We start from the raw sequence: 22,970 nt of genomic DNA, 5'->3' as shown, positions 1-22,970 counted from the left end.
CATTTTGGAACACACATCATAATATTTGTAATAAACATGCAGAATTAACAAATAATACTCTTTTATTGACAGTATTGTATGAACAAAAATGTTTGGAACTCACAACTCTAGGCCATAGGTTGTCAGAAAGAAAAGGAAGAAAGAGGTGTGTACAGGAGGCATTTTGGATGTTGATTTAACTGGATGTGGCAGCTAAGTGGATGGCGGGACAAGATCTGGAAAGAATTAAAAAGTGACTCGGGTTTTATACTAGAATAATGTTCAGAAGGGGAGACATGGTGCAGAAATGGATGTCTAAAGGAAGAGGTGGTTTTGGGTGTTGAGAGTGAGGTGGGCTATGGATGGGCATCAGTGCATGCTGGTCTCTCAAGATGACCTGTGGTGTTTCAGAATGGAAGGTTCTCTGACTGCTTGATCCTCTGTTCTGGAATCAGCCTCTCACAGGCTGAATATAGTCCTCAGGCTCTAAATAGAAGTTAGTGGTGTAATTTTTGCCCCTCTCCTTGGTGAGAATTACAGGCTGCCCTGCCATTTTGGAAGTGGCTATGAACCAGTCCGGGTAGGAAACAGATTGAAAGGTAGATGTGGAGCCCTCCCTACTATGGAAAAAGAGAAAGGGCTTCTGTGCTTTCTTCTCCTTGGACATATCCATGATCTTTTTCTCCTAGGATCAGGAAAAAAGCTTATTAGAGAGGATTACTTAGAGAAAGGTCTAAATTAACACAGCCCTGAGAGTGACTGCTTTCCCCAAAGGGAGGAACAGAGGCCAGGGACACAGGCAGGTGAAGGGACACCAGGTGTCAAAACAGACAACCTGCTGGCTCCCAATAGCTTGTCTCTACCTCAGCATCCCACAACACCAAGTGCTTCTGATTCTCTGAGAAGCACTATCTTCCATGAGAACAGAGACAGGCTTAAGCCCCTTTTGTGGGAGCTTCTGGTGGGCACCCATCTGCAAGTGTGGACATTTCACAAGATTCCCAGCCTCCAAGTGGGTTGACATCTTATGGCATTCATCATAACTAGAAGATTCACTTCATGACTACAAATGCTACCTTCAGTGCAGAAACCACAGGCATATAATCCACACAATTCAGACTAATAACTTCCCCTTGTCTCCTATGCCACTCGGTGGCCTTTGCTTAAGTGGGAGCAGCCCAGCATCTTGGAGGAGTTTTGGGAGGCAGTTGAAGAAAACTGAGGATGAAGAAACCATAATTCCTTGGCCTTCTTGAAACATTCTCATGGGTGTACCCTCTGGCTTTCAGAGAATGCTCTGATGTTCAAATGAATGTTACAACCATGCCCATTGACTTGGGGGTCAGTCAAGTCACATCTCTTTCCTTAAACTGAACAATCCAGGATTGAAAAACTCATTTTTATTCAGTGATATGTTAAATGAAATAAAAAGTGTATCTCCCAGTGCTTCTCTCATGAACTGTACCACCACTCACCTTAAGCTGCAGAGTAGGCTGGCCCTGAATTTCTGCACAGAAGAAACAAAGATGGTTGCCCTTGATTCCCAAGTAAACTGGATTGCCTTTCCCCGCATCATGAAATTCTTTGTCTGTACATGTTATTAAATCAAGACTGACTGGAAACACAGGAAAAATGGAAAAAGGTATCAAGCCCCAAGCAGCAGAAAGTCCAGTCCTTCTGGCCTGACATTACTCCTCCCAGCCAGGGGAGGGGATGCTGAGCCATCAGGACATTCCCAGAAGGCTCCTCCCGTTCACCATGTAGCTGAGACCCTTCATCATTATCTGAAGCCCACTTTCATTCTCTTACTTAATATCAGAACCCCAGTTGTTACCAAGGCATATTCCAAAAATAAAAATGAAATTCCCCACCACATTTGCAGCTAAATTTGATCACATGCTGAAGTTGTAACCCATTAGATAAATGTGGAAGTGTTGTGTGGGATTTCTAAGAATGTTCTTTAAAAGGAGTTGACTCAGCTAAGAGAAGCTCCTTTCTTATACCCTGTGTCTTCTTACTGCTGGCCTCAAATACTTGGATGATGGTTGAGGAGAACTTGGGCTTGGTAAGCAGAAAGCTAGAATTTTTGGACTAGGGGGTATCATAGAGCCACCACACTGGCCCCAGTCTGCCTGCTCAGGCTTCTTTTTCATGAGAAAGAAATAAACTTCTTAGTTAAGTCCCAGTTATATGGGTTTTCTGTCACTATTAGCTGAATTTAATTCCCAACTAATTTAGCCCAGGAGCCTGGATGTTCTGCATCTATCCTTCTAGGCAAGGGCCAAGAAATCGCCCATCAACTCTCTTTATTGAATTCCCACTCAGGACAAGGCTGCATGTGTGCCCCAGAGATTTAGCTGAGGATAAGAAAGACATTGTCATTGCCCCCACAGAAAATGAGACCAAAGATGTAAGCAGAGAAATGACCAGAATAAATTGCAATGCCTGTTTTGGGGGAAGAGACCAAAGCCTGGGACAGTAGGAGTCCAAATTTAGAAGAATCAAGAAAGATCTCTCTGCAGAGGTGAAGTTCAAGCCAAGACCTTAAAGTTAAGAGGAAACTAGTATAGGAAAACATGGGAGCTAAAGGGGGTCTAAAAGGAGAGCGTCACAGGGAAAGCATGGACAAAGGCCCCTATGTGGGCCTTTACTGGTGCCCCTGAGATCTCCATACTAGCTCCCACATCCCACCCCCAAAATACAAACACATGGGAATGTTACTCTTCAATTAACATAGTTCAGAAGGTCACTCTTAATGCTTTGCAGAGAATGGATGAGACACTACACAAATGAAGGGGGAGGGAGGACAGTGAGGAGGCAATGGCAGTGGCCCAGGTAAGAGATGATATTATCTCAGAAATAAAGCATATTTTGCACATGGACTCCTCCATCTTTGCTGATGGATTAGATAGAGATCAAATCAAGGATGTGTCCTGAACTTCTGGCTCGAGGAAACAAGTGATGGTAATGCCACTAATAGAGATGGAGAAGACTGGGCTCATCAGCAGTTTTGAGAAGTCAGACCCCTAGTTCTGCTTGGGATAGATGAAGCTGGAGATGTCTGAGGGGACATGGAGAGGACATGGGTAAATCGTCCAGAGTGGACTTCTGGGTTGGAAGCACAAATGCCAGAGTGATAAATGTGATACATTAATCTAAGAGACCAGATCCCAATCCTTTCAGAGGGGTTACATAATGATTGCAGACTGAGATCTGAGGATCTGCAACATTTGGAGATTTTATAGAGAAAGTGGAGTTGGAAAGGAGAATGCCAAAGAGAAGCCAGGGAACCACAGAGAATATTCCTACAGAAGGAGAAGATGAGAAGTGTTCAAGAAGGAAAGAGTTACTGATTATGCTGACTGTAGCTGAGGAACCAAACATTGTGAGGATAGGGGAGTATATCTGGTGACCTTGGGAAGAGGAGCTTGAGAGAACAGTTCAGAAGTCAGGTTGTTTGATGCAAGCATGAGCAGGAGATGAAGTAGAAACTGGTTGTGTAGCCAGCTCTTCCATGAAGACTAGTACATAGCACTGTGTAGAGATTGGTTACAGGGGGAAAGCATGGTAGCAAGAATGGAATGTGGGAATCAAGAGAAGGTATTTAGTTTTAAGCTTAGAAATATTATATTAGAGCATGTCTGTCAGTGATAGAAAGGATCCACCAGACAGACGAAGGTGGAGTATACAGGGAAGAGAAGAATTAAATCAAACATTGAAGTTCTAGCAAATGGGAAAGAAGGTGAGACAGACTGGCTTTTGCTGGGAGGAAGGAATATCCCCCATTATTAGAAGCAAGGACACCGAATTAGGAAAGTGTGCAGGTTTGGTGGTGAAAAGATGATTCAGTTTGATTCTGGGGACATAAGTGGCGATGGTTGAAATTTAAAGGAGAGAAACTCCAAGGAGAAGCTCAACCGCTGCCTAAGTGGACAACCTCTTCTTATCTGAAGACATTTTCTCTTGATAAGAGGAACTGTCAGCCCCTCACACCCTCATCTCTAGGTACAGGGATTCTTCTGTGGAAGAGAACCTTCTTGTCCTTCCTGTGGACATTGGGCTGCCACCCAGAAGTAGGAAGGGCCCAAGGCCAGGCTCAAGCAAGCTTGGTCCCATTCCCAGTGGAGCTGGTGTCCCTTTTACAGGCAACAGTGGCTTTGATTGTCACTCACCAGGTTTGACATTGCTGCTAAAAGGAGTTGCTATTAGTGAATTTTCTCTCAGGATCCACACCATTTGTTGAGAATCATGAACACCAAAGATTCTGGGAAACTCTACCACTGAGAGAAGACAGAAAAGCACAAAACACATATGAGGTTATTATACACTTCAGGACTCTAGCTGCATCTTGGTAATAATGGTTTTTGAATCCTTGAGGGTAGGATTACTGCTCTGAAAAAGAGTAGCTATAAGGAGAAAGGGAGAAGAAATACAGCAGGAACTGGTTTGTGGGTCAAAGCATCTGTAAGATTCTACCTGCATTTATAGTTCCCAATAGATTTTCAAAATTTGTCTTTTTTCTAGGGATGTCAATGACTTGTTGTTTTCTGATTGATAGTCTCTGGGTAGTGAGAAAACCAAAAATATTCAAGTTGTCATCGGTAGGTTTCTTGTTTTTTTTTTTTTCCTTTGCTCTCTTTACCAAAAGAAATAATAATTCTGAACATACATAATAAGAAAAGAGCTAAATGCTCTGAGATTTTCAAATGCAGGTTTTGTAATCTGCATGGTTTAGTAAGAAAAAATGCATCTATAGCTGAGTAAATGATAGGAGCCCTTGTACTCCATTTCTTTGGGGAGGCAGGATGGAGAAATTTCCAAGCTGGTTTTAAATTCACCACTCACCTTGTGGGGTAGCCATGATGGCTTCAGATCTTCCTGTGATAGAGGACAAGGTAGATCGATAATAGAGAAGAGGTTGTCAGCAGCTGGTCTTGTGGGGGAAAGAAAAAAGAAAAACATGTAATTCATTTCTCACCACCCCTCTTCTACCCTAGAATTTTGTGTAAAAATTCTTTTGAGAAACCTGCCCCAAGATCCTGTCCCAGATGCACATTTGAGACTAAGGATGGGGTTTTCCAAGGCCAGAGAACCCCAAATGGAAACTCTCATCTCGTCATGACTAGGTAGTCCTCATTCTCCAGACTCTGATGGCCTTGAGATGCCCTCCATCCATCACATCTGTGGTTGTGAGGAGGTTCCAGAGCATCACCTCAGGCACTGCTTAGTGCAACAAGTCTCTGGATTTAAAGGAAGGAATGGGCCGGGGGGGGACAGTGCATCTATCTCCAGTCTGGCCTCCCATATGGCTGCTGAGGCACCAATCATCTTGACTTCAAGCTTGAAAACTACTGAATAACGGGCAGCAAATCTACCTCTCTGACCTGCATCTTCCCCCATTCTTCATTCAAAGAGGCATTGCTAGGATATTGCACATGGGCATCCACAAGCTCTATTAGGTATTTTGACTGTCAGGGGCCATCTGTCCCTGGGCTTTTGATTAGAGAACCAGGACAGTTCCCCAAGAAGGCCACAAACTCTGCATAGTGAGAGCCAGCTATTCACATCCCTCCCCATCCCAGGATCCTCACAGCCTGATTGAATAGTTATCACTGGACAGCAAATAAGCAAATCACCACCTGCACTCTTAGAAGAAACCCTCAATCCTCTAGCACCCTGTGCTTCCACCAAGGTTCCCCAAGGCCCCCCAAAGCCCCCCAAGGCTACACATAGAGTAGTGAAACAAGACTTCCCACAAATGGCTTCTGAGCTGAAATTACCTTTGTCCAAGAGATCCTCTTATTCCTGGATCCAAAGTTAAGGTTCTATCTGCATCCAAGGGCGCTGGAAAGCTATCTAAGACTCTTAACTTTTACTGAAAAGACAGGAGAGACCAGACACCCAGATGCAAGAGAAGATCACAGGTCAACAGGCTTCATGACTTCAGGCTGCACCTGTAATCTGTATTATGGACTATGGCTTTCTCAGGACTCAAGTGCTGTGACAGAATCCAACAGGTCCTGAGCATTTTATCCACACTGGGAAGGAAGGAGGTTCTGCCTCACTTGGGCTGGGACTGCATAACACTCAATATTTGCTGGTTCCTGGTGCCAGAGGATTCACTGAGTATGTAAATGTCAACCAAGCATTGTTATGACTTGTCTATTCACCCTGAAAAAGTAGGGCATGTCAAGCCCTTAAGAGCAACAACCAGGAAATATAGTCATCAACACTGAGCTTGAGGAAAGAAACATTATGGGACTGCCCCAGGGCTGATGACTGGATTCTTTTGCCACAAAATGACATACTGAGATGTTATTCCCAGGAGTGGAAGCCCCTAGTAGGTTTAAGAAAGACTAAAGAAGAGGTGGGTCCTCGAAGACCTGTGTAGCTTACAACTACTCCTGGACCACAGTCACCATACTCTCTGCCAATCTCAGACCAGGTAAAAATGTCCCAGTGTATGCTTCTCCAGCTTTTCAGAGTCTATGTACATGCTGCTTCTCCATTCAAGGGAGCCTCCCCCGGACAAAGCCTGCTCCTGGGCACCTGCCTATCACTGACTCTGGATCACTGCCCTGGATTAGTGGGAAAGGGAGCCTGGCTCCCAGTACTCCACAGCTCTGAGCTAGCAGACACACATTAGGCCTTACATAAAGGAAAACTGAGGCTGTTGATACTCTGTGCCAATCCCTTCAGGCCCACTGAGTTCACTGTCCCTGTGACAGTTCCTAGCACCTGTCAGCTTCACACTTCAAGGGTATTCATCTCAAGGAAAACCTCAACCAATGGGGGAAAGGGCTTGTGGATAAATGTCAGTTTCCCCAGCTTCTGGTGGGACAATGGTAGGGTTTCTCAGGGAGAACCCACACTAAGAGAGTAGTTAAATGTTCAAAAGCCATAGATTTGAACTCAAAAGATGTATGTTCACAATTAGGCTTTGCTACTTTCAGACTTGTGTCCTTGGCAGAGTCCTTTCACTTCTCTGATCCTCAAATAACTACTATATGAAATGCATTGTACCTTGCTGGATTATTATGTGGGTTAAAGAGTATTCAAAGCACCCAGTACATGACAGCTTCCTGTAGTAACTGATCTACTAAGTCTCCTATCTCTGTCACAAGACCCCAGATCAGCCTACTTGTCTCTATCAGCCTTTTTGCTTTGACCAACATACATCATCCTAGCTCTTGACATTTGTGCTACCTCATCAACCTAACATCCTCATGTCTACACTGTATACACTTCCAAGGGATTCCCACTGCGCAGTGGGATATGAAAGGTCATTAGGGTCTTGTCCTGGATAGCCCTATCACCGTTCCCTCAGGAGCATGGAATCATGAAGCACTCACACTTAAATGTGCAGTAGGTGCCTCTGAGTCAAAACTATGATTCAGAATCAATCAGTGACTATGAAGAGGAGTTGCCCTAGGTATCCATGAACATGAGTTGATTTCTATGCTTTAAGAAGAAAGTTCAAAGCCTATGACATCACCCCCACGCTCCTTGTATAGGACCAGACCCACTTGGGTATCTTGAGGAGAGAGATTCAATGTCCTGCCATAAGGTACAAAGAAGCAAATATTCAGGATACACTGGTATGGATGACGCATGCAAACACATTCAGGACCACAGCCAATAAGACACGGATCCTTTCAGAGTCATTATTTCATCCTATAAATATATGGAGCTCCATGTAGCTGGTGCCATTATTTGAGGTGATTGGGGTTTTGGTGATACCAAATAACCCGAGACCTCTACTTATGTCTCCCTAGTATGGAGGTGCATTCTTTACTACCAAGGTAGTGAATGACCCTGAGAAGGGACACTGGGTCAAATATGTGAAGGAAATTTCTCTCTCTGTAAGAAAAGCACTCCATAGGAATAAAATCTAGAGATATAGCCTTCCTTCTCTCTTCAGGTAGCCAGTACTGGATCCAACTTGGGATTTCATTCCTTTGTCCACCCATATCTATCCTTCACTGCTTCACATCAATATAGAATATATATAATATAGTCACCTCAGTTCCATAAATCCTTCCCAATTTCTATAGCACAATTCCCATCATTCAGTTTGACCACTGTTCACATTTCACCAAGTTATTAGATGGAACCGTCCTTGTTCTATATATCTTCAATGTTCAAAGCATGATCTGTAGACCAGTAGCATTCGCATCACCTGGTAGCTTGTCAGAAATGCAGAATCTTAGGGTTTATCCAAGACTTCTGGAATAAGGATCTGAAATAAAGGAACATTAAAACTACCATATGTTCTGTACTGATATAACACACACACACACACACACACACACACACACCATACTCTAGTCACAGTAGCACACACACACACACACACACACACACACACACACAGATGTCAAGACTCAGGGGCCATCTAGGACTGGAGAGGGGGCAAGCAAACCAGATGTAGACCTACCCTTACCTTCCCGCAATCTCTGAGACCCATGAAGTGGGCTGTCTTGGCACAAAGAGGGGAAGGGAAAGATATAAAGAAAAGAAGTAATTCCAGGAAGGCTGTGGCCATGGACAAGCCCTCTGGAGGACTTCTACTTTGAGTACTCACTGCTTGTTTGAGCCAAGAACTCAAACTGTATTTGGTTTAATATAGATGAAACACTTTCCACCAGAAACAAAGAGAAAGCCTCTCTAGAGAAGGGCAGAGCCACTTAAATAATTTTACAAAGGCAACAAGCCACAAGTAGTTGGAGATTACCAGGCATACAAGTAAACAAGATCACAAGAACAAGAACCAAAAAAATTAACAAAGCAAGATAGCAGAAATGTACACAAATAAGAGACTCTGTAATTATTATACACAGAGCTTAAAACAACTACCTTAACCATATTTAAGAAGCAAATAAGAAACATGGATATATTTTTCTAAAACAGCAAACTATGAAATGTGGCAGATTTGAAAGAGTTAAATAGCATCTCTACAATTACTTAACACAACAAATAAAATTATATAAACCAAAATTTGTATTTGGCAACAGACAACACACAGCAGAAAAATTAGAGAGTACCATTAGCTTATGGTATAGGAAATTCTAGCACTCACTGCCTTCCAGAAATGTCAATTTGAACAAATATCCATATATAAAAATACCTCCACAAGAGCTAAGAATTCCAGGTGAGGGACAACAGCACCTGGGTAGAATACAGAAATAAGAAAAGATGCACTGAAAAAGGAGTAGGAAACATAGTTTCACATTACTCCCATTACCCAGCCCCCCTCAACAAAACCAAGGTAGCCCAGCATGGAAAGAGACATCCAACTCATGGGAAGAGAGTGAATTAAGGAATTGACTTCACGTGGGCTCTACCACCAGTCCACACCAGCACCAGCAGCACCACCAGACTGACTCCTGTGGCCTGAGGCTCTGGGCCTACCCCAGCATCAGGCTAGACTCCAACACCCAGACTATTAGTCCATCCCAGCACTGGGTACACCTCCCAAAACCCAGGCTCCAGGCAGCCTCCTACTAATCCAGACTCCTGGGCCTCCCTAGCATCAGGCTGACTCTCATGGCCCTAGGCTACCAGCCTCCCCCAGCACCCAAGCCAGCCTTCACAAACCTAGACTCCAGATAAGCTCCCATGGAATGAGGCTCCTTGCCTGCCCCAGTTCCATTGTCCCCAAGATCCAGGCAGTCTCCCATGGATTCAGGCCCCCAGGCTGCCCTAGCACCAGGCCAGACCCCATGTCCTCAAGGCTCTAGAGAGGTTACACCCATAAACCTAGGCTCCAGGTGGGCTCCCATGGATGCCAGCTACCAGCCCACTACAGCACCAGGATGGTCCCTAGAGCCCCAGTTTCCAGACCAACTCCCATGGCCCCAGCCTCCAGGCTAGCCCCTATGGATCCAAACTCCAGAGTGTCCCTCATGGCCCTTGCAGCTACAGGCTACAGGCTAACTCCCATGGACCCAGGTTTCAGGCTTGCCTAAGTGCTAGGGTGGCCTTCACGGTCCCAGCTTCTAGGTTCCCATGAAACCAGACTCCAGGGGTACCCCACCACCAGGCCAGCCCCTGTGGACCCAAACACCAGGTTCATCTTATACAGACCCCAGTCCCAGGCCTACCACCATAGACAGGCACTGAGCCTGTGAACCCAGTGAACCCAGATTATCAGACTGGCCCCTGTGGACCCAAGCACAGGCCTGCCCACCTGCTGACCCAGGCACCAGACCTGCCTACCTGCCAACCCAGGCACCAGACCTGCCTGTCTGAGAATTTCAACACCAAGCCCACCCAGAATCTCTGGACCAAGCTGACTGGTAAAGGGCTTTCCCTTCCAAAGCCAACCTACAAAAAATTGAAAGAAGTTCCTACCTCCTTAAATGCACAGACACCATTAAAGTTCACAAGGATCACAAATAATCAAGGAAACATAACACCACTAAAGAAAACTAATAAAACTCCAATGACTGACCCTAAAGAAATGGAGATAAATGAATGGTCTACGAACCCTGAATGATCCTCTTAAAGAAATTCAGTGAACCACAAGAACACACAAGTAGACAACAAAAAAATATGTATATCAAATAACCACCTTACTTTGTACACCTTAAACTTACACAATACTATATGTCAATTATATCTCAATATATCTGGAAACAAAAAAAGAATAAGAGAATTAATAAATTGAAGATAAATGAGAAGAAATACAAATTATAGCACAGACACAGGAATGTTGGAAAATACAGAAAAGGGTAGAAAATATGTGGAGACTAAATTGAGAAAGCTATGCCATTTATTGGAGTCCCAAAAGGAAAGATAAAGTAGGGCAGAGGAACTATTTGAAGAAAAAATTGCTGGCATTCCTCAAACTGATGAAGACACCAATTCACAGTTTTAAGAAACACAATAAATCCCAAGTAAGGTAAATAAAAAGAAATCAGTATCAGACTGAAATTGTATAGAATCCAAGACAAAGATAAGCAAGTAAGAGAAACAGATAATAAAAAGGCACTACTTTCAAGGAAGCAGAAGACTGACAACTAACTTCTCACTAACAACAATGGAAGTTAGAAGACAGTAGAATGATATCTCAAACATGGAAAGAAAAAACTTGTAATGGAATTCCACACTCTGGAGAATTTCTTTCCAGATTAAAGGCAAATCAAAAACAGTCTCAGATAACTTAAAGCTCATGATATGGAAAGGCTCACTTTAGGGAATAATAAAAAAGGGGCATCAAGCCAAGAATTCTCTATAGCAGAGAATTTTTTAAAGATTTTATTTATTTGAGGGGTGCCTGGGTGGCTCAGTGGGTTAAAACCTCTGCCTTCGGCTCAAATCATGATTCTGGGGTCCTGGGATTGAGCCCCACTTCAGGCTTTTTGCTCCTCAGGGAGCCTGCTTCCTCCTGCCTCTCTGCCTACTTGTGATCTCTGTCTGTCGAATGGATAAATAAAATCTTTTTTAAAAGAGAAACAGTGAGAGAGAGAGCACGAGCAGGGAGAGGAGCAGAAGCAGACTTCCTGCTGAGCAGGGAGCTTGATTTGAGACTCAATCCCAGGACCCCGGGATCATGACCTGAGCCAAAGGCAGATACTTAACCAAATGAGCCACACCGGTGCCCTCTATAGTAGAGAATTCTATGCTTTTTCAGAAATAGCTCTTCATGTGTTGCTGAGCCCTCAGGGAGAAACAAACACATATATGAGGCACCACGTGAACATTCATCCCAAACTGTCCATTTTGATTTGAATTATGTCAGACTACAAGCAATAAAGTTAGACACATGCCCAGCAGCTCTTCACTCTCAATCCAGAATTGACCCCAAGCAGAACTAGAGGGTTCTTGTAGGCTATATGAGCAGGTAATGAAGATCCCCATGTCACCAGCATAGTTGCCCCAGTGCCCTTCCCCTAGCTTGCCTTTCCAGTTGTATGGAGGATCCCCCTATAACCAGTTGAAAGAGGAGAAAAAAGCCCAAGTATCGTTTACACTTTGGTCAGCTCAATATGAGCTATCAGGCAAAGGTGGATGAAAGCTGTTTTATAAACACACTTGGCAGTGTCCTTAAGGAACAGTGAAGAGAGGAAATAGTCAATGGGAATAGCTGGGAATAAGGCAACAGGTCATTCACTTACTATGAAAATAACAATGTTCCAAAGGAACAATACACACAGATTCCTTCCTGGGCAGTAGTCAATGAGTGGCTTGCTGATCAGAAGACTGAAAGATAAGGAGATACGGAGTAAAGGCATGTGGATGGATATATGGGAGTGGACACAAAATGTGAAGATGTTTGTATTATATGTTAATGCCCACCAGTGACCACAGAAGAGTCACTAGATACACAAGCAAATAAAACCACTCTGCTAGTTGACATTACCAACTACCCTAGAACAGACATGATGGGCATATGAACAGTGGGAGTGCATTCTATTTCTTAAGGTCCTTAGTAAAACATTGATTCTTAGGCTGTGCTGTAAACCTACTAATTTGGAATTTTGAGAGAAATTTTTTTTCACACTAATTTTTTTTTATTTCTTTTCAGCATTAACAGTATCCATTGTTTTTGCACCACACTCAGTGCTCCATGCAATACATGCCCTCCCTAATACCCACCACCTTGTTCCCCCAACCTCCCACCACCCACCCCTTCAAGACCCTCAGGTTGTTTTGCAGAGTCCATAATCTCTCATGGTTCACCTCCCCTTCCAATTTCCCTCAACTCCCTTCTCCTCTCCATCTACCCTTGTCCTCCATGTTATTTGTTATGCTCCACAAATAAGTGAAACCATACGATAATTGACTCTCTCTGCTTGACTTATTTCACTCAGCATAATCTCTTCTAGTCCCGTCCATGTTGCTACAAAAGTTGGGTATTCATCCTTTCTGATGGAGGCATAATACTCCATAGTGTATATGGACCACATCTTCCTTATCCATTCGTCCATTGAAGGGCATCTTGATTCCTTCCACAGTTTGGCGACCGTGGCCATTGCTGCTATAAACACTGTTGGTGGGAATGCAAGTTGGTGCAGCCACTTTGGAGAACAGTGTGGAGATTCCTCAAGAAATTAAAAATAGAGCTTCCCTATGGCCCTGCAATTGCACTACTGGGTACTTACCCCAAAGATACAGATGTAGTTAAAAAAGGGCCATCTGTAGCCCAATGTTTATAGCAGCAATGAGAGAAATGGGTTTTGATTCACTAGATCCAAAGTGAGCCCAAACATCTGAGCTTTTATTTCAGACCCCAGATAATTCTGATATTGCTTCAAGTTTGAGAAATACAGATACACAATATATTTCAGCACTGACGCCATTTATTTTTTTCAGTGTTCCAAAATCCATTGTTTATGCATCACACCCAGTGCTCCATGCAATACATGCCCTCCATAATACCCACCACCAGGCTCACCCAATTCCCCCACCCCCTCCCTTCCAAAACCTCAGATTGTTTCTCAGAGTACACAGTCTCTCATGGTTTGTCTCCCCCTCCAGTTTCCCCCAACTCACTTCTCCTCTCCATCTCCCAATGCTTTCTGTGTTATTCCTCATGCTCCACAAGTGAAACTATATGATAATTGACTCTCTCTGCTTGATTTATTTCACACAGCATAATCTCTTCCAGTCCTGTCCATGTTGATACAAAAGTTGGGTATTCATCCTTTCTGATGGGGGCATAATACTCCATTGTATAGATGAGCCATATCTTCTTTATCCATTCGTCTGTTGAAGGGCACCTTGGTTCTTTCCACAGTTTGGCGTCTGTGGCCATTGCTGCTATGAACACTGGGGTACAGATGGCCCTTCTTTTCACTACTATCTGTATCTTTGGGGTAAATACCCAGTAGTGCAATTCCAGGGTCATAGGGTAGCTCTATTTTTAATTTCTTTTTTTTTTTTAAGATTTTTTTTTTTTTTGACAGACAGAGATCACAAGTAGGCAGAGAGGCAGGCAGAGAGAGAGGGGGAGGCAGGCTCCCTGCTGAGCAGAGAGCCCGACGTGGGGCTTGAGCCCAGGACCCTGGGATCATGACCTGAGCTGAAGGCAGAAGTTTAACCCACTGAGCCACCCAGGCGCCCCTATTTTTAATTTCTTAAGTAATCTCCATACTGTTTTCCAAAGTGGCTGCCCAACTTGCATTCCCACCAACAGTGTAAGAGGGTTCCCCTTTCTCCACATCCTCTCCAACACTTGTTGCTTACTGTCTTGTTAATTTTGGCCATTCTAACTGGTGTAAGGTGGTATCTCAATGTGGTTTTGATTTGAATCTCCCTGATGGCTAATGATGATGATGAACACTTTTTCATGTGTCTGTTAGCCATTTGTATATCTTCTTTGGAGACATGTCTGTTCATGTCTTCTGCCCATTTTTTGATGTGATTATCTGTTTTGTGTGTGTTGAGTTTGAGGAGTTCTTTATAGATCTTAGATATCAGCCACAGCAACTTCTTTCAAAATATCTCCAAAGGCAAAAGAAACAAAAGCAAAACATGAACTTTTGGGACTTCATCAAGATCAAAAGCTTCTGCACAGCAAAGGAAACAGTCAACAAAACAAAGAAGCAACCCACAGAATGGGAGAAGATACTCAAATGACACTACAGACAAAGCACTGATGCCATTACATTATAATAATTAGGTGGTCTAGATGGCCCTAGGTGGGTCATCTACTGAGACCCTGCTAGATAAGGATAGACCCAATGATGGGAATGAGATGGCTCGTACTTTGCTCTAGCTGTCTTGCTCTGTGTAATTGTTGCTGATTTCTCACACAGTGCTTCATAACATACCAACACAAGGAGACAGAAATTGAAACACCAAAAATCAAGACTATCATATTTCCAGTCCTTTTTCTAAATGTCAGTGTAGTCCTCAGCATGTCATACCCACTTCCACGTATCCCCCTTTCCTTACCCATAAAAAGAAAAAGCTGGAGGAAAATTATGTCATTCAGAAAAGTTATCCAAATCTTGAAAAAGCAAGGAGATTATGGTGTGCCTTTTCAATGCCATAGTAGAGCATTGTTTAACAGGCCTACCCAAAGGTCATCTGACTCTCTATAAAAATAATTTTGCTTGATTTAATAATTAATACTTCTATTAAAGAGATAAAGAGCATATGATTTTTGTACAGTAGAGATCCAAATGACATCCTTCTGGTAGAAAAGATAATGTCTAAAGTTGGTAGTTCAAGAAGTAGAAGTAAAACATATCCCTAGACACATGGAGGAAAACTGAGAAAAGAGCCTCATAGAAAGAGGATCGGGACAGAAGAATGTCACTTTTAATCATAGACACGTATGGTTCTGGAAGAATTTTCTTTTAAACAACTTTTTAAAGCCTGGGAAAGAAAAAGTCATGTTTTATTGACATGAAGAATTGTTTATTACAGCCACTGTTCCCAAGGTCCCGGAGGCAGCACCTTCAGTCCCTTATGCCCGATCGTTCATGAGTTCAGGGATGGTATCATCAGGTCCAGCTTCAGGAAACAGTCTTTGCCTTTCAGCAATCCTGGTGTCAGAAGATACAATCCCCAAAGGAGAAAAACATCCCACTCAACTGTTTTCACTGCAGTTGCGACTTTGGTGGCAAGGTTCTTAATTCCTTCCCGGAATCCCAAAGCCCATCTCTCAGTATAATCTGTCAGATTACACTTCCTCAGGAGCTTCCTGGCTATAATATGAAACTGCTCCTCATATGTGGGGGTCAGGATTGAGACCAAAAGGAAAGAGACGATTCACCCCAGATTGGTAGGTGGCAAATTTAATAAACAGGGAAACTCATATAAGACACTTGTCTTCAGGCAGCTGCAAGACAAGTAGATCTCCATACTCACCCACTAGAATATTAAAATTTATATTGAAGCTTTAACTGGGTTCAGCCACATATTCCATCCAGATGTCTCAACAACACATCACTATCTCCAAGTTGTGTCCTTGGGAGAGCTTCTGGGAGCAGGGAAAGCAGGCAGAGCACACACATTGAAAGGACAGGGGAGTGGGTGAGGAGCCTCCAACTGCCAGAGTCTGGGTCGTGGGTCAAGGGGTGATCATATCCTCTCAATGACCTCCCCCAACACACTGTATCAAGTCCTTTATACCACCCCATTGCTAAAGACTCAAAAGAACTGAATCCTTCAAGGAATGTTGACCTGGAGCTCCTAGAACTCAGATGCCAGAGCACTGATACTCTGTGTGGAAACCAGGTGTTCACCAGGCCATAAACTTGAAAATGAGGATGTCACTACTCACAGGGGCCTTCCACGATTTCATATGCTGTGGTATTTCTCAAATGTGATGGATAAGCCAGGGATCCCTGGAAGTCTGTTCTCCAGTTCCACAAACTATGAGATTACTATGTTTATACTTGATCACTCTCTAAATATGTTATCAGAATCTCTGATAGCCAGGATAGCCAGTTACATGACACCAGGACTCATATTTGAGCTTTTGTTTGGGCTCAGATCTATGCCAAGTGACAATCCAAAGTGTCACAGTGTCTGCACGAGCAATTTTTGTGGTAGAGAAAAGAGATGGGACAATGGAATTACCACACAGCCTGTAGTAGTCTGGAGATGCTATAACACTCGGACCATAATCATGTCACAAGCAAATGTGTCCTTGGGATCCAATTGTCAAATTTAACAACTGACAATGTAACAATGTAAATTGGCAGACGTAAGACACTGCCACCATTTATTAGTAGGGAGCATAGTCATAAATATTCAATAGCCAATTCTTCTATTTCATATCCCAGAACTAATTAGCTCAGTGCCCATTTTAATGTTATTTTTTATAAAACTACAGTGCTAAAACTATATATAATGGAAGAAGAAAATTTTAAAGAATCAAGACACCTTGCATTAAATTTGTTCTTACTGATGGTTTGTTTACTGGCCTGCCTAGAAGAGTATGTGTTCTGATTGTCCAAAAGTAGGGAAAAAAAAAACAAATTTAATTTACTGGTGCTATTTTGGAAATTGTACTTAAGCAAACAGAATTTTCTGCATTTGTAATAACAGAGTCAAAATAGGAAAAGTATTATATACAGAACCAGATCTGAGCTATATCTTTCTACAATTATACCCACAATCAATGCTTTAATTTCATCAGATTTCATCAGATTTCATCAGGTTTCATTAAAATACATCATCTGTAGCATGGCTCCTGGAAAAGCTAGGCTCTCTGTTCCAAAGAAATGGACCTTTCCTGCAGTTTTTAAAGGATTATGTGGATGGTGAGTATGCCTAAAAAGAAAAGTCTAGAAGAGGCAAAGAAATCAGGGCTGTGAGACTATACAGAAAGTAGTGAAATAATAGTTCTCTTTTACATGCATCATCTCACCCCTAGTCTATCACTAGCAACAGGGGTTCTCCTCCCCCCAGCTAAGCCCCAGTCCCAGGCTCACCCACCCAGCTATCCTCATTCAATTATTCTTGCTAATTTCAGTTTACTATGTTTGCCATTTCATTTTATATCTTAAGTTTTAGCTTTCTTATTGTATAAACACATGAAGTTTATATTTGGCTTTATGTTTACATATTAAAATTGGGAAAAAGTAATTTAACTATTATTAAGAATCTTTATCTTTAAAAGTTCTTTAACCCTTAAAAGCATACATAACACAACTTGAGATATACTGGCAACATACAAACTATATGGAAAATGTAATCCAAATAGGAAAGGAAACAAAACAAAAAACAATCAGTTCCGTGCTAGTTATCCAATTCTGGGTAAGATTCATGAGCTCCAACCTTCTCCATATCCACCCCCAGGGAATGCCCTAATGTCTTTGGGTCCCAACATCCTCATACTCACACTGTGGGATGGGTGTGGGATGAACAGCTTCAGCCTGAAAGGAGAACCTTTCATCACCCCTCCCTTCTATGTTTGAGCCCACATTCTATGCCTCAGTTGCCGTGAAGTCATTCATAAAGTACGGTGATAACAGGGTCCTGCCCACCTCTGAGCATTGATGTGAAATGACACTGAGATAGTATAGAGGAAAGCATGCTGGTAACTACAAAATTTAACACAAAGACCTCTGACCAGGATATCCCCTCCAGCCTGAGTTCAAGCATTGATACTTAAATTGAAGTTAACATTATTTTCCCCCTGGTGTGAAGTGAGGAAGATGGGGTGGCCTCTGTCAGAGGAGGCAATGAACCAGCCAGGGAAGGCCACAGACTCAAAGGTGGAGGTACTGTGAATCTCTAAGCGGTAGAAGAGGAAGGGATCCACGGGCTCCACTTCATTGTACAGATGCAAGATCTTCTCCTCCTGAAATGTGATAGAGAACACCCAGCAGAAGAAGCAGAGACAGTGTGAGTCGTTCAAAGTTACTTGTACACAAACAGTAAATGTTCCAAAGTATGAGAAAGCCTTATCCCTCTTTTAAAATGGGTTGGGAGCAGCAGAGGGAGCACACAATCTCACCTTCCCAGTCCCCAGCCTCAGATCCAGAAACAGAGGAGAAAAGACATGAGAAACATGTTAGTGAACAAGTGGCACACTCCAACAATGAGTTGGGACTCTCCTCACACAAGAGGCCGAGCAGAGGAAAAGGAAGGACATGCAGATTTGCAGCAGTAAACCAAGGACCTCTCCTACCAAAGCTGCAGCAATGAGAGCCACCGCCCTGCAGACACCACTGCGCTAACCCAAGTTTGCTTTCATCTTTGACCAACTGCCAACGTGTGACAGAGGTCACTGCCATGAAATAAACACAAGAGTCTCTAAAAAACTAGAGGATTTGCATTAAAAACAACAACAACAACAAAGTAAATAGAGCAATCAGAAAATGCCTTCTATATCACATATAGAAGCATATTTTGTATATTTATATACCATGTATTTAAGTAAAATAAATATTTCTAACTAAATTACACATGCACAAATATCTCCAGAGAGCTACTACACGGAATGGTCTGTAATTCAGCCACATTCAAACCCTCTCCCTATCTTATTTTCTTCATTAGTTCCAATCATCATTTGAACTTAGTATATTTAACTCTCAGGCATATCATCACTGCTAGACTAGTTCATCATTGCATTCCTCAACACAGAGAAATTCAAAAGAGATGTGTTCATTAAATAAAAAGACACTTTCTCATTTCAAACTCCAGTACATCCTCCTCCTCCCTTCCAACTTACAGCCTGGAAAGCACTGGGCTATAGGTCCCCTCTGCCCTCCCCAGTTTATGGCTGCTTCTCTAGCAAGTCATCATTTTGTCTTTCTGTCCATAATTCCCAGTAGCATATTTGCAGTCATTCCACCATCTTAAAAAATAACTGTTTTGAATGCCTGCCACCATCCCAGCTCCCCTTTGCAGAAACCTCCCTGTAATAGTTGTCTATATATGCTGTCCTGGATTTTTCCCTTCCTATCCCTCTCTTAGACCCCCTCCATCCAGGCTTTCCACCTCCAGCACTGCAGAAACACTGCTGTTACCAAGGTCCCTAAGGACCCATACATGGTAGAAGGCAGTGGTCAATTATTAACTTATCTGAGGACAAAACCACAATAGAAGGGCAGCTTACTAGACAAGACGTAGCTGAAAATGCAATTGACAGTCCTCCTTCACCACACTCCACATTCATTCTGTCAGTAAATCTTATTGTCTCAAATTAAATAAAATATTTTCAGAATCTAACTGGCTACCTACCTCCCACCTCCACTGTTATCCCCTAATTCATCAGGTCTCACCTAGATCATCTCAAAGTCCCCCACAAGACTTTCACCTTTGCCCCCCACCACAGTCTGCTTTCAACTGGCAGCCAAAATAATTATTTTAAAACCTGTGTCCACTCATGTCACTCTTCTATTAAAAACATTCTAATAATTCCCCCATTGCACTCAGATTGAAAGGCAAAGTCCTTACAAATGCCAGCAAGGCCCTTTATAATCTACGTTTGTCTCTCCGAATTCGTCCTCCCTAATTCACTGCTGACACACTGTTTCCTCCACTAATCCTTGCTCTCCCCACATGCTGCTGGCTAACTCTCTTGTTGTCTTCTATTGTCTGCTAAAATCTTAGCATGCCTGCTTGCACTATTTTCTATGGCAGCCCAACTCCACCTGGGTCTAGCACTACCAGCCTCTCTCTCCTGCTTTCCTAGGGGACATAACACCCTTAAAGACATCACCGACTTACCCATCATGATACTTATTGTCTACCATTTCTCTCCTCCTGCTAGAATCCACGCCCCGTGAGGGCAGGGCTCTCTGCCATTCTGGGCCTCCACATGTTTCAGATAGCCACAACAGAGCTGGAGGCCAGTAAGAACTCTCATATTTGCTGGACTGAATTGGATGGGGTTAAACTAAATTGAACTGAATTAAACAAGTTTATGGAACTGAAGTTTAAGGAAGAAGAGTAAAGATTGAAATTTCAGAAAATGGCAAGGAGAGAATGATTTAGCAGACAGGATGAGCTTAAAATGGAATCATGACTTGGAAGATGGAACCAAGAAATTCTCCCAGGATGCAACAAGCAAAAAACAAAAACAATGAAAGGATAGAAAGTATGGAAATTTAGACGAGATATTAAAGAGGATCTAGAAGTTCCAATGACTAAGGTATAGGAATTCCAAAAGGAAATATAAGGTAGAATGAAGTTTACTTGACATAATGGTTGAGAATATCTCAAAATTCAAGAAAGACAAACACCCTCAACTAGCAAGGGGCAGGATAACTCAGTTGCATGCACAGGACTCAAAAACATCTAGGAATAGTAACTATGTTTAAGAATGGGAGAGTATTTCTTTTTTAATTCTAAAATTAGATTATCTACCAAATAAACATTTTTTAAAAGAAATTGGCCCTTTTTTTAAAACGTTATTTTTCATACTTACCTTCAGTTGCAATGTGGGCTGCCCTTCAATGTCCTCACAAGACAAACACATTTCTGGATTCTCTATTCCCAAGTAAATGGGAACCCCTCTGCCTTGCTCGAGCGATTCTGGGTACTTGCATGGGACAACAGTGACAGTGACTAATAAAGATAAGAGCGGAGATGGTGTCAGTTTCCTCCGAAGTCAGGACAAGGCCAGGATCTTTCAGGTGTTGCAGGAAGAAAACTTAGAAGTATCATCCCTGCTACCCCAGGCCCACCAAATGGCCAACTACCTCATTCATTCATTCATTCATTCATTCATTCATTCATGTACCAGTCATGGCCCTCGGAAATGGAGCAAGCACACAGAGTTAAACAGATGGCAGACCCTGCCCTAGAGATTGTCACACCTCTGCTTAAACATCTGGAGGTGGGAAGTTCCAACCCCTAGCAACCTCTCTGATCCTTGAAGAGTTCCATCCATTACCAAGTTTTGCCTAATGTGATGTTCAAATCTGCCTTCCTGTACCCACTCATTTAATCCTTTTAGGACACTTTGAAGTCAGGCAGGAAAAGATACTCCTCTTCCATGGGACAGGCCATCAGTCACTGAAAGCAACTCTCCTGCCCTGCAAAGAGGCTGTTCTACCCTCTCTGCTTTCTATACCCTGGTCCAGACAAACTTCTCCCTGACATGGCTTCCCAGGCAGCTGTGAAATTCTCCTCCTTCCACATGGGCCCTGTTGTCAGGCCACCCTTCCACAAAAGGCCAGTGCCAGCATCCCAGGTGCACTGTGACCCCTCCCTTGCTTCCAAGGCAGCAGCCGTGGGATGACCACTCACCTGGGGTCACACTGTTACTCCGTGGAACTGTCACAATGGTCTGACCCTGAAGGACCCACACCTGCTGATTTGAGTCGGATACCTCCCCAGTATGAGGTTGATTCACTGCAGTTTAAAGAGAGAAGAATAATGGAGAACCATTATAATTAGGCCATTTTGCTAGATGCTAGGCCCTTCGGGAAGGAAGGTCCAGGGTTTACACACCAAAACTGACAGCATTCACATGACCCTCAGCTCAGCCTTTCTTTCTGGGAAAGCTGTGGGTTGCGGTGAGGCAGGCCAGGACTGCAACTGGTCTAAGAGGGTAAAATGTCCCATAGGACATGTGTGCTGAATCCCAGCTACTCCCTCTGATGCCTCCTCTGTGCTTGGCTTGATGCCGGGTCTGGAGCTAGATGCTCCCCACCCTGCAGAAGCTCACTGTCCACGGGAAACTGGAGAACACTCGATGGTAAGAGCCATACACAAAGAAGGGCAGAAAAGGGCAGAAAATGCTGGGGCAGCCAGGAGATCAAGAAGAAACAGGTGTGAGTGCAGGTGTCCCAGGCCTCCAGAGCCCCATCTCAACATCACCTGCTGTTAAGGGTTCTCCAGAAATAGGGATTCCTCGAATGCATGTCATAGTGGGGTTGTCTCAACACCTGTGGGGACAGTGATAGTAGATATGAGCTTCAGGAAATATTTCCAAGACCTTTCTAGGACACTAATTACTGAGATCCTCATTCTGGACAAGGAGTTGGGAAGCCTGGCCTGACACAGAGCCCTACTCAGAAAATCTGATCCACCTCCTGAGACAAAACTTCAAGGTAGCAACAGGGAGGAGACCTCGGGCAGAACTTCCTCCACCCAAAGATCCAGCCAGTGACCAGATATTCCTATAACTTCTAAGGCATGACTTTTGACCTTAAGGCGCCTGCATGCATCTCCTCCTCCTCCCCCCATTGACATCTGCTTCTGCCTGGGGGCAGGGCAGCTCTGTCAGGCTCCTAGCAACTCCCTGGGAAGTGAGAAAGTGAGAAGCAGCTAGACAGGCACTGGACAAGTCACAGAGCCTGGCATAGCCCCATCTCTTCCCTGAGCCCTAAAGCACAGAAGAGAGGGAAGGTTAAAAAGTTGGAGGACTTGCTGGACCTTTATCAATAGTCCAGGGGACTGAATCACAGCTCCAACAGCTCCCAAGAGCAGTGAAGGGCTCTGACAGAGACTGCCATTTATTTGGTAGAATGGAGGAGGTGCCACTACCTTGGTGGGGCGTGGCAATTGTATGTCAGAAAATCTTGGGAGTCTCAGATGGCAAAATCATAGCATCAGCATTGAGCTGCACCAAA

General features: G+C 43.4%; 2 protein-coding genes across 3 annotated transcripts in view; both read right to left on the bottom strand.

Moving 5' to 3' along the window:
* Positions 1 to 430: 430 nt before the first annotated feature.
* Positions 431 to 8,108, bottom strand: LOC116858947 (interleukin-36 beta-like). The gene is made up of 5 exons (XM_032843914.1): positions 8,001 to 8,108; positions 4,825 to 4,912; positions 4,152 to 4,259; positions 1,455 to 1,594; positions 431 to 664 (listed from the first exon to the last, which is right to left on the bottom strand). The coding sequence occupies exons 2-5, from the start codon at positions 4,838 to 4,840 to the stop codon at positions 431 to 433; spliced, it is 498 nt and encodes a 165-aa protein (XP_032699805.1). The 5' UTR covers positions 4,841 to 4,912; positions 8,001 to 8,108.
* A 9,612-nt stretch (positions 8,109 to 17,720) lies between these two features.
* Positions 17,721 to 22,970, bottom strand: part of LOC116858938 (interleukin-36 gamma-like) — a 42,577-nt gene continuing 37,327 nt past the window's right edge. For both annotated transcript variants that reach the window (XM_032843909.1, XM_032843908.1), the window contains 3 exons: positions 21,643 to 21,747; positions 20,819 to 20,958; positions 17,721 to 18,244 (listed from right to left, as the gene is read on the bottom strand). In XM_032843909.1, the coding sequence (XP_032699800.1) occupies positions 18,038 to 18,244; positions 20,819 to 20,958; positions 21,643 to 21,747 (452 nt within the window). In that variant the 3' untranslated portion in view covers positions 17,721 to 18,037. The remainder of the gene's footprint in view (positions 18,245 to 20,818; positions 20,959 to 21,642; positions 21,748 to 22,970) is intronic.

Source organism: Lontra canadensis, unplaced genomic scaffold, assembly GCF_010015895.1.
Source record: "Lontra canadensis isolate GAN:19392208 unplaced genomic scaffold, GSC_riverotter_1.0 scaffold144, whole genome shotgun sequence".
NCBI lineage: Eukaryota > Metazoa > Chordata > Mammalia > Carnivora > Mustelidae > Lontra > Lontra canadensis.
The sequence above is the reverse complement of the archived record's forward strand: the minus strand, read 5'-3'. Positions and strand labels throughout refer to the sequence as shown.